At 33.0% G+C, this 15,899-nt stretch overlaps 2 protein-coding genes across 4 annotated transcripts; one reads left to right on the plus strand and one right to left on the minus strand.

Annotated features, from left to right (window-relative positions):
- Positions 1–19: 19 nt before the first annotated feature.
- LOC122527258 (serine/threonine-protein kinase dyf-5) lies at positions 20–10,387 on the plus strand. 2 transcript variants are annotated; one of them, XM_043651269.1, is made up of 11 exons: positions 20–92; positions 436–661; positions 4,286–4,540; positions 5,072–5,193; positions 5,265–5,477; positions 6,085–6,432; positions 6,613–6,780; positions 7,346–7,471; positions 7,577–7,843; positions 8,175–8,386; positions 8,465–10,387. In XM_043651269.1, the coding sequence occupies exons 3-11, from the start codon at positions 4,379–4,381 to the stop codon at positions 8,575–8,577; spliced, it is 1,731 nt and encodes a 576-aa protein (XP_043507204.1). In that variant the 5' UTR covers positions 20–92; positions 436–661; positions 4,286–4,378; the 3' UTR covers positions 8,578–10,387. The 2 variants fall into 2 exon arrangements, with proteins under 2 accessions (XP_043507204.1, XP_043507205.1); XM_043651270.1 differs by having other exon boundaries at positions 7,580–7,843.
- Positions 9,073–15,794, minus strand: LOC122527257 (equilibrative nucleoside transporter 4). 2 transcript variants are annotated; one of them, XM_043651267.1, is made up of 10 exons: positions 15,193–15,794; positions 13,952–14,106; positions 13,729–13,857; positions 13,579–13,653; positions 13,275–13,489; positions 13,086–13,197; positions 12,847–13,014; positions 12,579–12,766; positions 12,246–12,486; positions 9,073–12,153 (listed from the first exon to the last, which is right to left on the minus strand). In XM_043651267.1, the coding sequence occupies exons 1-10, from the start codon at positions 15,360–15,362 to the stop codon at positions 11,783–11,785; spliced, it is 1,824 nt and encodes a 607-aa protein (XP_043507202.1). In that variant the 5' UTR covers positions 15,363–15,794; the 3' UTR covers positions 9,073–11,782. The 2 variants fall into 2 exon arrangements, with proteins under 2 accessions (XP_043507202.1, XP_043507201.1); XM_043651266.1 differs by having other exon boundaries at positions 13,266–13,489.
- Positions 15,795–15,899: the final 105 nt, after the last annotated feature.

The raw sequence follows: 15,899 nt of genomic DNA on the forward strand, positions 1-15,899 counted from the left end.
AAATCGATACGCCCTCTTTCATCACAGATATAATTCAAAAGCTGGAGTTATGATGTCGCAGAACTTGTTTACTTGCGTTCTTGTATTTAAAGGTATTCTTTATATCGTATTATTTTCTATCTATGAACGATTTTATTCGCAAATTATTTATCCGTGTTTATAAACGAATCAGCAACAGTCGTCAACATTTAAAAGTTCATCAACTCCTAAAATGTTTCAAATTTGCTTAATAGTCGGTAAATTTTACAAACAACTTGATATACCGATCGTCCGTACGATTTTCTTACAATTCATACGTAAAATTTCTTGGATTGCTTCAAGTTTTTGAAATTTTTTCAAATAATAATAAATCTTTTGCTAATGGTACCGCTTCATTATCTACATCTCATTTTTATTCTTGTACGATAATAATTGGATTGTTTGTTGTGGTTGCAGCATTCGACGTTCGTTCTACTTTCGTCAATGAAAAAAGACTTGATTAGCCGATGAATCGTCATAATAAGGGTTAAAACAACCACCAATTGTACAACTTTCAGTTAGTATTTGTAACCATGACTACATACTGGTGAAGCATGGCCGCTCGATTAACAGTTTGTAAAGGAGCATTGCGTAGAAAGGTAATCACGTACGTGGTATGTTGGTGAACCAGATGGATTTCGTCGTAAGTAAAAATTAAAAATCCTCATATTTGTTCGCGTGTGTCAAATTGTAGTGTATGCTGGAATTTTAATGGGTGACGTCACCACAATTCCTAGCACTTCCGCTTAACTTAAATTTAGTCCTTCTCCCGAATTTCGAAATTTCATCGCATACTCGCGCTGAATATAATAATAGTTCGATACGTCTTACAAGTAAATTAAATATAATTGGGAATAGACATCATAGTACGATGTCGTTGATTGATCAATCTTATGTCTTATGTGTTTCTTGCTATTCGTGTAACGTTAGCAATTGAAAGGAATCGAAATAGATTCCAATCGATCAGAAATTCATCATCATGAAACTTTTATTGTGTTTTCGTTAAATTCAATTGCTCTGTCACTCTGTATGATCTATACTTGAAATTCAATCGTTGTTCTATGTTATTAACTGTTCTTTTATTATTGTCTCACAAATTTCTTTTAAATGTGATTAGTAATTAGAGGAATTTTCAGTTTTGAAAATCATCTGAATGAATCATGATTTACTCAAGGTATAAAATTAAAAAAACGCAAAAATAATTAGAAACGTATTGACGATTGCAATAATACAGAATACAACACCAAGATCTTTAATAGAAAGTCAGAAGTATAATATGATTTATTATAGGATAAAACGTTAATAGTTTTTATCAATTTCTTTTATCAGATTTTCATGATCATTTCCCAATATTATTAATTGTATCTTATGTCTAATATTAAAATATAATTAGATTTAAAATTATATCTAATATGTAATATATATAAATATATAATACAATTACATTTCAATATAAAATTAAAAGAGTCAAGTCAACTGGAAATGTATCGGCATTCAGAGTGATAATTTTTAATAAAAGACCAAATTAAAATGATTTTTTGTAATACACACAAAATCTCAATAACTTTTATCTTTTCATTTTAATGATTACATGAAGGAGACAAGGCGAATTAACTAGAAACTAGAGACACATTGTCAATCGTAACCGTAAAACAACGCTGTAGTTTTTGACAGAAGGTCAGAACTTTCGTAGTGACCTATTACATGTATCTATGTATGTATATTCATCCGTTTTCTTGAATCGCGAGACCTAAGAAAATCTATATCCTCGCATGACTGACCCGTCACGAAGATTGGTCGCATGCGAGCGGAGTAAGGGAAGTGCTAATCTCACTGGTTGACCTCTATTACGATTCTCTTGTTCACAGAACAAAATTATTCGTTGGCTTCTTTAAGACATAATTATTACACCTACTAATTGAAACTGCTGGTTCTGTGTGGAATTTTAATATTGAAATTACAAATCGAAATTACAAATTAGAAAAAAAAAGAATTATTGGAAACATTGGCCATTTAATGGTATAATAAAATGATGAATAACTCATCATTTTCGTGACTGTCCACGATCCTCTATGTTGTTTCCGTACTACAAAGTTCGATAACTTATTGTATTTCATTTGTAGAAACAGCATTGAAATATCGAACAAGAGGGCTCTAAATTTAATAAAACATTTCAAGTTTTGATGTTTTAGAGTTTTGAAGTCTTAAAGTTATATAAATAGACCACGAATATTTAGACAAGTTCATAATTTTATGAATATAATTAAAGAGAAATCTAATATCAGAGTAATAAAAAATTGAACGTAATAATCAGTACTATTACATCATAGAGAATATAGAATTTCAGATTTTAAGAAATGGAAAATTACGTTCAAGTATTACAAAGTATTACTTCGAATATTTTATATATTTTTTATTTCATTTTACGTATTTTGCATATTTGCATAGCGAATTAATGATTACCAATTTTTATAACTCTCTGTCTCTGTCTCTGTCTCTCTAGTTTCTCCCGTTTTTCTATTTGACTAGCGGCGATAATCTCCGTTCTCCGTTTTTTTATATCAATTTCATATGCAAAACGTCATCGAATTATTTAATCATGTACAGAGTGCATAGAGCACACGTGTCTTTAGCAAAATGCGTTCATCGATCGATTCCGAGTATCACTGTGCTTGAAAATAATTGAAATTCAGTTATCAACCTGGTACACGTTGGTACCAGCATAATGATTCATATTTTACGAACGGTATGTCAGCGTTTCTTGTCGATACTATTACCTTAAGCAATGAAATGAAATTTTAAACTCGAACAGTTTCTAACAAATTATACATACAAGTTAAAGTGTACTGCCTCTTCATCAGATCGATTTAACCACGTTTCTCAATTAAAGATTTTTTTCGTTCACGATTCACAGTCATCGGTATTTTTGATACCGCGAACAGTAGTTCCTCGATGATCATCGTGATAATTCTCGATTAATTAGATAAACGATAAGATTAATTTCAATGAATTTAACTTTATTTGTGCCATCTCAAATGATGTAATGTGAACTTGTCCGGGAATAAATAGTTCTGATCTGTAAACACGCTTTATCGAGTTTAATAATTGATTGATTATATTAAATCTCGTTGTCAGTGAAAGATAAAATATGTGTGAAGAGGAGGGCAGTTAAATTAATTTAATAAAACACTTTCCTTTTCTTTCTTGTACAATTATGTAAAAAAATAACAAAGCGTAAAAATTAATTTTCTACCGGAGATGATACAATGTAAATAGATCTTACCGAGTTTAATGATTAACTGATAATGTCAGACCTGAGAGGAAGATAAAAAATAATTAGAAAAAAAATTATTAACTTTATCAAATTTTTAGTACATATTTAAAAATACATATTTCTAGATGCTCATTCTGAAAAAAAATGCTTGTTATTTGAAAACACACACAGGTAGTAACACATTTTGATGTTTTTTTCTTTTTACATTTACATTATTTATCATAATCGGACAGTTATTGACGCAAATAAAAATTGTAAATGAAGTGACCAAAGGTCATGAATACTCAATAATAATGATTATGTACGGGAAATCCAACGTTACTTAATGTATAATTATAGATACAGGACTGGAGTATTCGATATCATTGTTCGAATGTTCGATATTAATAGACAATTTATTTACTAATTGCAAATAATTATCTTTCCAGCAATTTGACATATGTATATCTATCATTCAACAACAACTTGCTAAGGTCATTATAATTGTTTATATAGTGATTAATACATTACTGTTATGTATTGAACTTCGTAACTCTCTATCATTATACTGTCATATCATATAAACAGTTATTATTTGCAATGATGCTTAATAACATTATGACGATATTATTACGGAATGATAACAAATAAAGTCTGCGTGTGACACAATTTATCATGATAGCCTTTAAGACTTTCAACTGCTAATTGATACTTTACTGCAAAAAAATTGTTTTAATGAAAGATTTGATATTATCAATTCTACTGCTGCTTTCTTTTGATCAGTTTTTCTAAAATCATACATCTCAAATTTGAACAAAATATGAGAAAGCATTAGTACGCGTGATTTTTCGATCAAGTTTCATGTTGAACTTGAAGCATTATAAATCCTTTTTGTTTGCTTAACTGAGCGCGAGATTGGAACACAACGGGATTAATTTACATTTCAAAGTTAAAATTAATTTAATATTAAACAGATGTTCATGTCATGAAGGAAACGAGCAACTTTTGTTTCAGAGATTAATATGATGCGTCCAGAGATGCATTTGAGACGAACGATCAGTCCGCAAGCTGAAGAAATGTTCTAAATCTTCGACAATACGAACGTCGATGAAAATGAATCGATATATAACATTAAACCAATTGGGGGATGGAACGTTCGGTTCCGTGGTTCTTGGAGAACGTATCGATACCGGGGAGAAGGTCGCTATAAAAAGAATGAAGAGAAAGTACTATTCCTGGGAGGAGGCGATGAACCTACGCGAAGTTAAAGTAATAAGAAAATTTAATTTATGTCGTCGTTCTAAGAGAACCCACAACTTGACCTTCAAATTGTGGATCATTCATGCATTTATACAATTTATAAATTTAAAATGCAAATCCATATCATGCAGTTCCTTTCAATTGTGGGTTCCCTTAAAAATATATGCTTGTTATAAACTTGTTGTCAGAAAGTTCGTAGTAAAATTTATCATTTCACTCAGATAATTTGTAAAAGAATTATATCAAAACTTTCTTTAATCACAACTATATGTATTAACTATATATATCACAAAACTTAAACTACGTAACTAAAAGTAATATCGAATATTCCTTTTTAATTTTCTTCGCTATTTATCTAAGAGCAGGATTTTTTATTTAATTTGATTGCACCTCTGTCACTTTTATTCATGATATTAATCATCATTTGTCAAATATTTCGGAGTTACGAACTTCCTGAATGACTCGATGAAATAAATAATAAAAGAATAATAGTGCTCAGAATAAAAACTCAAGTGTTAATTTCAATCTTTCTTATTGTAGTCTTTGAAGAAACTTAGTCACGCGAACGTGGTGAAATTAAAAGAAGTAATTCGCGAAAACGACGTGTTGTACTTCGTCTTTGAGTACATGAAAGAGAACCTTTATCAACTAATGAAAGACAGGTGAAGAAAAATTATTGAATCACCAATTTAAATTTTAAAGAATAGACTTTTGTAAGAATATTATGTAATAGGGACAAACTTTTCCCTGAGTCGGTGATCAGGAATATAGTATACCAGGTGCTTCAAGGATTGGCGTTCATGCATAAACATGGCTTTTTTCACCGCGACATGAAACCTGAAAATTTATTATGCATGGGACCGGAACTGGTGAAGATTGCCGATTTCGGCTTGGCCAGAGAAATACGGTCAAGGCCGCCTTACACGGATTACGTGTCCACCAGATGGTAATACTTATTTGTTTAATAAATATTTAATTATCAATTAATTACATGCACAGTTAATTATGCAAAATACTTATTCTTCATTGTCTATTGTTTATAATGTACTAATGATATTGAAAGTGAGCGTATATATATTTAAATACATGTATTATACGTGCAGTTAATGATACAGATATGTATATTAGTATATTCAATATTTGTTTCGGGTAATTATCAATTTATAACAAGAATACCAGCCAATGTCATCCAAAATTGTATTGTGTTTATTCTTATCTACAGTTTGTTTACACGAGTAAATGTATTTCCATGTTCTATTTCTTTTCATGTATTAATAATGATACAAAATAAAACTTAGATACGTTATTATATTTGTACCGTATATTTTGATACACATATATTTATGTAATTCAACACCTGTGTATGTATATAAAAATTACACGAAGTAAAACATGTCATTAATAACAATTAACATTTAAAACTATGATCTAAATTAAAAGCTGTTCCGAATAATTAAAATTCTTTTAACATCACTTTAGCTGCTTCTAACTAATGTAAGGAAATTTATTAGTTAATTTATAATTAATTTTTATTTTTTTATTTATTACTTCAGGTACAGAGCACCAGAAGTATTGCTTCATTCAACGACTTACAACAGTCCGATCGACATTTGGGCGGTGGGTTGTATCATGGCCGAACTGTACACATTTCGGCCACTTTTTCCCGGCAAAAGCGAAATCGACGAAATCTTTAAAATATGTTCCGTGATCGGGTCACCAGAGAAAGATGATTGGCCAGAGGGATATCAATTAGCTGCCGCCATGAATTTCAAATTTCCAAATTTCTCTCGTACATCGTTGAGCGTTTTAATACCAAATGCCAGCCAAGAAGCAGTAATACTTATGGAAGATATGTTACAGTGGAATCCTATCAAAAGACCTACGGCACAACAATCTCTAAGGTAATCAAAGAATATACACAACTAATTAAATAAGATCATCTAAATAAAAAGATGTTATATATTATAGAATGCTTTTAAATAAAGAAAGCAGAATACAATTTAGATAATCTCATTTAGCTGGTTGATTCTGTAGATTCTAACAAGAAATAATCAACGATTATTGAAACAATCTATTTGTAGGTATCCTTATTTTCAAACGAACATGCCCCGCATAATTAATAGTACAAAAATTGGTGTTGCATCTCAACGGGATCTCATTTTGAACAAAGTGAATCTTCCACCTCCTATATCTAACAATAAGTCATATAATTATTCCCAAGAGGCAATCAGGACTCCAATGGGATCCAGGTGAATTGAATCGATACTTATCTTTAAACCTTAGCATACGAAGATAATAATTTCAATTAATCCCTTAAAATTCATTTTGTTAATATTACTTTCGTTATGTCATGCAAACGTGATATTGCATAGTTGGATTTTATATGTAAAATTTCTTATTATACATATAAAAACAGTTCTTTTTTGAAAAGTAGTATTTCATACAAATTTATAAATATTTACGCAGTAAAATTTAGAAAAGTATTTCTTCTTGGTATTGTTCCTTATAATTTAGTGAACCCTTATATTTGTCTATTGATAAATAGTAAAAATATATTGCCAGCGATTTTTATTTATGTTTCAATAAATGAGAACAAAAGGGGAGGAGCATCAAGCGCTATTGTAAGTTATTTTAAATAAATATTTCTAGTAAATGAATCTTATTTATCCGTAATATTTTTATTAATCTATGTACTACTATACGAATATGTTATAATACGAATATACTCAAATGAGCATAATACAATTCTAACTTCATATGCTAAGGATTAAATCGATGTCTAAAGATAGTAAATAAACATACTCTTAATTACAGAGCGCAAGAGAAAATGGTGCAGCCCCAGCAACAGCAAACGATGCTCCCCCTGTTGAACCATAACAGTTACATGCGCGATAGCAATGCACAAAAGTTGGACGAGGACGATTTTGCCGAGCTCTTGGGGTGCGTTGCTCGAATTTCCTAAATGGCTGCGTATTAAGCGGGAATCCCCTGTGTGCACCGCGACACACCTCTATATAAATCTAATCCTTGAATTGTCCACGTCAGTAGCAAAATCGTACCCGAGAACGTGAACGCAAAGCTAGTCCCAGAACGAGTGTACAAAGAGAACCGTGCCAATTGGAATGCCAATTATTTACCAGAGAATCCGCGACAGGCTAGCAATTGGGTTCTGCCAGCATGGAACGAGCCAGCTATCAATTGGAGCCAATTGCAGCCGTCAAATGTGAAGAACGGCAGGAAAGCATCGGGGAAACAACATTACTTCAGCGTGGCTCGATACGTCGCCGGTCAAAGCGCGAGCTTATCGTCCAGGTATCGAACGTTTCGAAATTTAAAGCAAATCCTGATTCCTTGCTTGCTGATAATACTGGGATGTACGTTGCTGTACTGTCTGAAAAACGAAATTCGTAAATGCGTCACGCGTCTGGACCTGATAGAATTGCTCTCTCGAGATTATTCTTTACCTACTCGCAATTAGGTGACTGATTTTTCCGGAGATTAATTTTCTGAGTTCCTTCTTTCTTTTTTTATATCTTATGTATACTGTCCGCTCCCATTGTAAATCGAAGGTGTTCAATAAATGAAATCAACGATTTATTCGTTTAATTCGTTTTTCGTTTTGTTTTCTTTTTCGTTCTTGAAGAAACGGTGACCCCGACACAAACAGGCCTAGATTAGTGCGGAACCTGGTTGGTCAACCGATGGAGAAGTATGAGGAATTCACCGATTCTTTCTGGTTACCTAGGAATTCCGTGGAGAATCAGACGAGACAATATTATATTCCACGAAATCGATATCTCACCGATCAGACTTTGAGATTACCTTATCCCAGCGTTTATGGTACACAGAACATCAGTAAGTGCTTTTAAACTTATTAATTTTTTCTCTATGTAAACGTTAATAACTTATTATTAACAATTGCGAATTCGACAGAAAATACGAACAAGGGAACAATTCAACCAAAGGCCTATGGAACTGTATTGAATACGAAAGGCAGCGGAGGCCTCCATGGTCGAACCGACTGGGCTGCTAAGTATCTCAAATGACTGTTTGAAAGTTACATTAGCGTACTTAGCGTATTCAATTTATTTAACTGTGATAGAATGGCGTTTACCATTTCATTCCATTGTGAAGGAGATCCAGATGAATGTTTCAAGAGGCAAAAGTTTAACAGCCTCTAGGAACATAAAATATCTTATTTTGTTAATTGATTATTTTCTGAGCCGCTCAGGTGATTATACTCTTTAAGCAACTTGATTTAATATTTAACGAACCGGCCTTAACTTATTGAAATAGGTAGGAAGGATCTGAAAAGGAAAAGGCGTGCGTTACATAAATTTGTTAATAAGTATGCATTATTATCAATAAGTATTTTGATAATACTTACATATAGAATTCAGCACGTTAACTTTTGTAAAGAAGAAAGGAAAGTATTAGAGGAGACAGTATCGATTAATGATTGTGGTTTTAAGAGTGTAATGTTTTGAATCGTAAAGAGTATTTATACTTGGATAAGATATATTAAAGAATATAATTATATATATAATTATATATATATGTATATGTATATACATATTTATTATTTGTACATGTTATTAATTACGATGTGAAGTAACTTCTGATATCTAGAAGACTAATGTAAAAATTGATCACATCTGCCCTTCTCTGTATAATCAATAGCACTCTTTTAACGAGTACATATTAAAGGCTGTACAGAATATTACTCCATGTACTGCATCTGACGTACGGATAGTTACATCATAATGAAAAATATGATTATCAAACAAAAGGACTCTCCCTATTCTCTACACGCAATCTTTTTAAGCATTCTTATACTGTTCACTCATTATCAGACCTCACTCATTTCATAACTCTATTACGATTTTTTTTTTCTCTAGTTATCCTTGTATAAATTTTCCTAATTACGTTCGACCATTCGAGTATCTTTTTTGTTTCACGTGCTCTTCTTTCCTCTTTCGTTTTCTTTCCTCTGACATAGTTCATTTTTTTAACAGATACATCATGGAACTTATTGCAAGTTTAATATACTAATGAAAGGCAATAAAAAATATACCGCAGTCGCTTAACGAACCACTAAAATATCTTTTCTCGTCTACGATGCGATTATAAAATTGGAATTCATCTCATAAAAAAATATCTCGAAAAAGGAACGTGCCGTTTTTTTCATTTTTCTGCTTCTCCTTCTTCTTCTTCTTCTTTTTTGTTTCTGAACATCTTTCAATACTCCTCTTAAATTTTCCTATTTGAAGAACTTCTCAAAAATCCTGCTCGGCAATTCGATATGTTGAAAGTAAAGATACACCTAATGAATTATTGATTCTTGAATCTTAAAGACCTTACTTCGTATTGTGAGTTCAAAAAGGGTATCGGTGTTTTGTGCATCCTAGTGACATCAGACAAAACAAACCATCCTACGAGAGAAATTGAATGACAGAATCGATGATATAACGAATCGGAGATTGATATAATTAATTTGCATTATTTTGAACTTGCATGTGTATGTGTGTGTATATGTGTATGTATAATGTACGTATAAGTAATTCTCGCGTATACATGTGTATGTTTCACGTGTAATCCCCGGTACGTGTATATGCTTCGTCTAAAGGATCTCTAGATTATACATTTGAATATATGAAATACATCTGTAAGCTGTTTGGATGGGTGGTACATTTGGTAAATATTACGCATATACATTTATCCATTAATCTTTTATACGTTGAAGTGTAATCCATCATCGGAACGTTTCGTAAAAATGCTTCCGAGCTTTGAATCGCCGGTTAAGTTCATTTAATTCACGAGCTTGGATGAGCTTCATTGTGTGATTGAATTTCAAAAAGTGAGAAAAGAAATACAGAAAAAAAATTCTAGCAGAGGATCTCCACCACTTCCTTTTCTTTTTTAATTATACAGCTTTGATCTCTGTAATGACGTGAAAATATGAGATTTTGCAGAGTGTATCTATCCAGTGTGAAAGAGTTTCCATTCAATGGCTATAAAGATTGAAAATATTTGATTATAATTCGTCCCACGTAACAATGTGGATATGTTTCTGGGCGTATTAACGTAGATAGAAAACTATGCGCTCGAAGGAAACACATGCTTTTCGTTCTTTCTTTCCTTTTTTTTTTTTTCTTCTTCACCTCTGTTTCATACCGAAGTATGTTGCAAGTATCTTACATTTATAATTATTAACTATTCACGCAGACATATAACAATTTCTTACAGAATAACTAGATCGTGTAAATTTGCTACGTCTCAACCATTGATCTAACAGGTGCAGTGCTGAGAACTACCGGGAAGGACTGAATTTCGTTTGGATATAATTTCCCCTTTTTTTTTTCTTTTTCTTTTTTGACGTCGTTCCGGACAGTTCTGGAATTAACTTAAAGTCAACGATTTTCGAATTAAAAAACAGCTCATTCCGAAGGATATGATTTAATCCTTGAATCAAATGCGACCTTCGAACAAGTTCAAGGCAGGAACTTTTAGGAAATATTATCCTTTTATTTCTCTTAAAATTATCTAAATAAATAAAGGAACACTACAAGTTAACGTATAGGATGTTTCTGCCATGTTACGATTGTTCGTCATCGTATTATTTAAGGATTAAAGGAATGTTTGTTCCGCTTCCCACGTGCAACAAATTGTATAGCTTATAATATATATGGATTCTTTGCATTCAACAATAAAGTCTAATAGATAAACCGCTATCAAATTAGCCAGAATGATATGAAAGACGGAATATCATCGAAGAAAATTTTTAAAGCTTTTTTTCTCTGGCTCTTAATTTATTCTACAGAGGTTGAAAAGAAGTATTTATTTAACGTAATGCAAATACAATATTGCTCCGTTCTTGCGTTTTATTGACTGCTGATCACGTTTTTGTCAAAAATATCATTTACTTATTAATAAATCACGTTCAAAATCCGAGTAAACAATTATTATAATATTTACGAAATTATAAGAATCGGGAACTCGAATCACTTTGTGTGTGTGTTCAATCTGGCGATAGTTTACGATGTTCTATGTAATTGAAGTTTTTTAGTATCTGTATAAATTTATTTTTAGGAAACAGTTACAACAATTTAAACTAATTGTAAACCAAATAATATAACAATTTAAAATAATTGCTCAAGTTGGCGAATAAAATTCTAACAGATAATGCAACGTTTTAACAAACTTATTTCGTACAAAGCATCAGATTCAACACAACACACAAACGTGCGTGTCCTAGTGTAGTACAATTGCATTGTTAACCGAGGTAGTAACATTAACGAAAACCTTCGGGGATGTGGTCGTGGATGCTTCCATCATACCGGTAGCTAATGTACTAAAAGTACTGTTAAACATCGAAGTGGATGACAAAAGGGCTGACAAAACAGTTACCTTTTGCGTGACGTTTTCTAATGTTGGTAATGTGGAAGACATAACATTTGTTACAGCGCTTGATGTTGTATTGTTAAGTGGCATTATTGATGGGATTAATGCTTTTTGACATACATCTTTCAATTGAGCTGGTAGTTCAAAGCGAGTATCAAGTATATATGCGAACAATGAACCTACTGTCAAACCTGTAGTGTATGACAAAGTCATGATATTACCTAAAAGAATACAGTAACGTTATAAAAGAAACTGAATTATCACAATAAATTACAATCAACGAAACTTGAAATATATGTATAACATGTACTACCTGCTAATTCACGATGTCCCTCTGATACTTTGCTAGGTGCCTGTGTCATTGGTACCGATCCAACGATGCCATTTGTAACGCCAAGCAAACAAGAAAGTAGCAACGGATATCCCTCTCCAGAAAGTATTGGCGTACTTCTAGGTAATGCGCAAAGTAAAAATAAAGGAATCAATATAACTCGAACACTCGCAAACAATAATAACTGGGTACGTTTCCAATCATAAGGAATCAACGCGAGTATCTGAAACATTAAATGATAAAATGTATGCATACGCATGTACGTGACAGCTCAATTTTAACTGAATATATTCGAGATGTACAGATTCTTTGTACCTTGCCCAATACATCAGAGGCGTTAAACGCCGTCATTAAAATCACCGGCATCCATGATTCAAGTTTACAGGAAATAATTTCTGACATAATTCCAGGGTACAAGCAAAGGGTTACAAAGTATGCTAGACCAATACTACCCATGTACGGGCATATTATCTTTGCCACTTCAAGTCTCGCGAGGAAACCCTCTTAAAAAATGTTACATACGTTAATCTTCGAGAAGAAATATTGACTTGATGACATAATAAAAACTTAAAGAATACCGTACTTTTGATTTCAGGCCACGGTTTGCTAGTTTGAGTTCCGTATGTTCCTCGCAGAACAACTACGTCTTCAACTTTGTACGTAGGACCAGCGCTACCAGGAGGATTTCCTGATGGCGCACCAGGTTCATATACGGGATTACTGAATGAGAATGGCGAATATTGATTTGTTCCTAGGAATAATTACCACAAATAAATATCTCTATTTAACATGTTAAGTAGATAGTAAATTATAATTTTTTACCATTTAGTTCAGCGTTTCCACTCGCGGATTCGTTTCCAAGGGGGCTGGTCTGAATCTTTAAAACCCCGTACTGACCTTTCGAAGGATCCCCGACTTGGTCCAATGGATCCATCTATATAAAAACAACAGTTAATATGATTATTTGATTAAAGTTGCGAATTAATAATAATCGTCGCATACCAGACCCACATCTTCTGTTGGTTCTAATGTGATTCGATTTCTCTCCTGGCACAGCGTTATGTAGAATTGCACGAAGTCAGTTTTGCGAACTTTCTGGTTCAGTAAGAAGCACATTAGAATCGTGCTATTCGACAAAACGAAGAACATGGATGTGTTGCTGCGTTCATCGTCGAGTAAAGACTTCGTTAATATTCGATTGATTGATACCCAAAGACCAGCAATGCCTACAAAAGAAATACATTGTTTTTTAATCAATATTTCATTAGTTTGATTCATTTTAAATAAAACAAATCTTTTCAGGTATTTTTCTCACTTTCTCCAATCATCACCGCCTGCGTGTACCGACTCGGAAGCATTGAGGTGTATCCGTAAAAGCTCGATTGTTGAACTAATTAGAAAAAGAGCAGTTTTAGTGTAAAATGCACATTTAAGGTATTTCATGAAACGAAAGAAAATTCTTTACCTGTACAGCCGAGCGATACTATCGCAACAACGACTAGATTAATCGTGTAAGAGGTGGCCGTGTTGAAAGGCTCCCACCAGATCTCGGAAATTACAACAAAATTTAAAGTGACGAAGGCTACCAGATATCCTGCAATTCACATTGATGTTACTGAATTAAAGTATCTTTATATAAATTTGTTCTTTCGATACGAATAATTTTTACATCGATTGCTAATTCTTACCAAATGTTATCCGCGTGTTTAGAGACAACGTTTCGATTAAAATATTATTCGCAAAGACTGCGAAGAATGCCATGATGATGTAGACAACTGACATATCGAATATTACAGTAGTTCCGGGGTATCTTGCTTGAAAAAAGTCCGCCGCTATAATGAAACTGTAAGAAGTAGACACATCAACATTATAACAAGCTTTCATTAACAATAACAATTAATTGAGGCATCATTTTTTAATAATAATGTATTACTAAACACAATCATGCAGTACTTTCATATGATGGCACCTGGAATCATTACCCAATTTTCAATATTTACAATCTAACGTTATTAAAACTACAGTGAATCCCCTGTACAACATTCCTGGTGAATCTTTCATAACGATTAGTTCCTCTATATGTACATAAATTAAAGAGAGATAAGCATTAGGTTTTTAAAAAGAAAAAAATTGAGAATTGGATTAAATTGATCTAATGAATGATACGTTCATGCAAATTAGAAGAAAAATCTGGTAAGTACATTTTTGGTTGGTTTTCGATTATAATATCGCATCGTAAAAAGAAATATTTTTACAGAAAAAGACGAATGGCAGAACGACTAAAGATAGGCGATATTTTTAAAATTATGAAGCTGGTGCCAAAACATATGTTTGAATTCACAGCCAATCAAAAGGAACTGACAATGTATTTTAAAACTGTTCTCCTACAAAAGATGAAAATTAAATTTGTGCAAATAATACGATAATAACGAAATTCTTGAATCCAGTGCGAAACGCATATACAGATACACAGAAAAAGTGTATTTATACGCCATTATATTTGTCATGCCATTTGTACATTAATTCAGTCAGGTCCAAACATATTAAATTTTCTATCATTCGGCGATATTTTTACACGACTGCAAGGATTTGATAATGGCAAAGACAAGCTATGAAAAAAAGCTGCGTATGAAGGAAAGCTTCATTTGAAAATAAGGGTATATGCGAACACTTTCATTTTGCAGCTACTGTATACGGTTTATTCCATTATACGTATCAGGCGTTACGCAAGGGTTCACTGTATATCAAAATATAAAATACATATAAATGGTACATGGTTTTTTTTGGTATTCAACGTGAGCATGCACGAGTGTGTGCACCGCAAGTCCGATTCTAGTTTCAGGAGAAGAGCGTAAATTTACAGGAACAGAGGTCTTTGACATTCGATTGCCGACACACGGAAAAATATAGTGTCTGATTGCGGCGTGACCTGTTGTACGGCAAGAGGAATCCTATACCGCCAAGTATGAGAGCGAAGTAGATGAAGTTGCATTTGTCGACAGGCGGTGATAAATGCGTGAACCCGTTGGAGAATTTGAATTCGTTCATGCCCCTCGCTTTCCCTAACTGCACGTAGCCCCGGCTCAAATTCTCGTCCATGTCTGCCGTGGTAGACGTGTATACGAGAACGAGAAAAACAATATAATCTCAATCGACCCGTAGAACCGCTCTATGATCTCATTGTTCCCGAAAAACTTCTAACTGGCGGCTCTTTTACTCAGTGAGGACCGATTAATTCCGCGTTACACCGCGCACTTCTTGCCAATCGGTTAATCGCACCTGATCACTGCCTTATTTATTTCTTTACGCGTAGTACGGACGTGATTGTCCCCGTGCACTGGCGCATGCTTTGAAAATTTGCGGCATTGATTTCTGCGCGCGCATCTGTGCTTCCTCTTCCGGTGTTCCCGCAAGATTCGAACGCAACAGTCTGCATTTTCTACTTCGATTTGACATTTTGCTATCGCGGTGATATTTCAATCTCGAGGATCAACGTGAATTACGATCAAAATATATTTTCGCGATGTCACACGCATTTAAATTACGCTTTATCACGAAAGCAATTGCGTCAGTATATTACGATCATAATTCGGTATATGTATATAAGCTTGTAAGTAGCTACATGCACGAATTTTA

This window comes from Frieseomelitta varia, unplaced genomic scaffold (genome assembly GCF_011392965.1).
Source record: "Frieseomelitta varia isolate USP_RPSP 00005682 unplaced genomic scaffold, Fvar_1.2 scaffold_214, whole genome shotgun sequence".
In the NCBI taxonomy this organism is placed as follows: domain Eukaryota; kingdom Metazoa; phylum Arthropoda; class Insecta; order Hymenoptera; family Apidae; genus Frieseomelitta; species Frieseomelitta varia.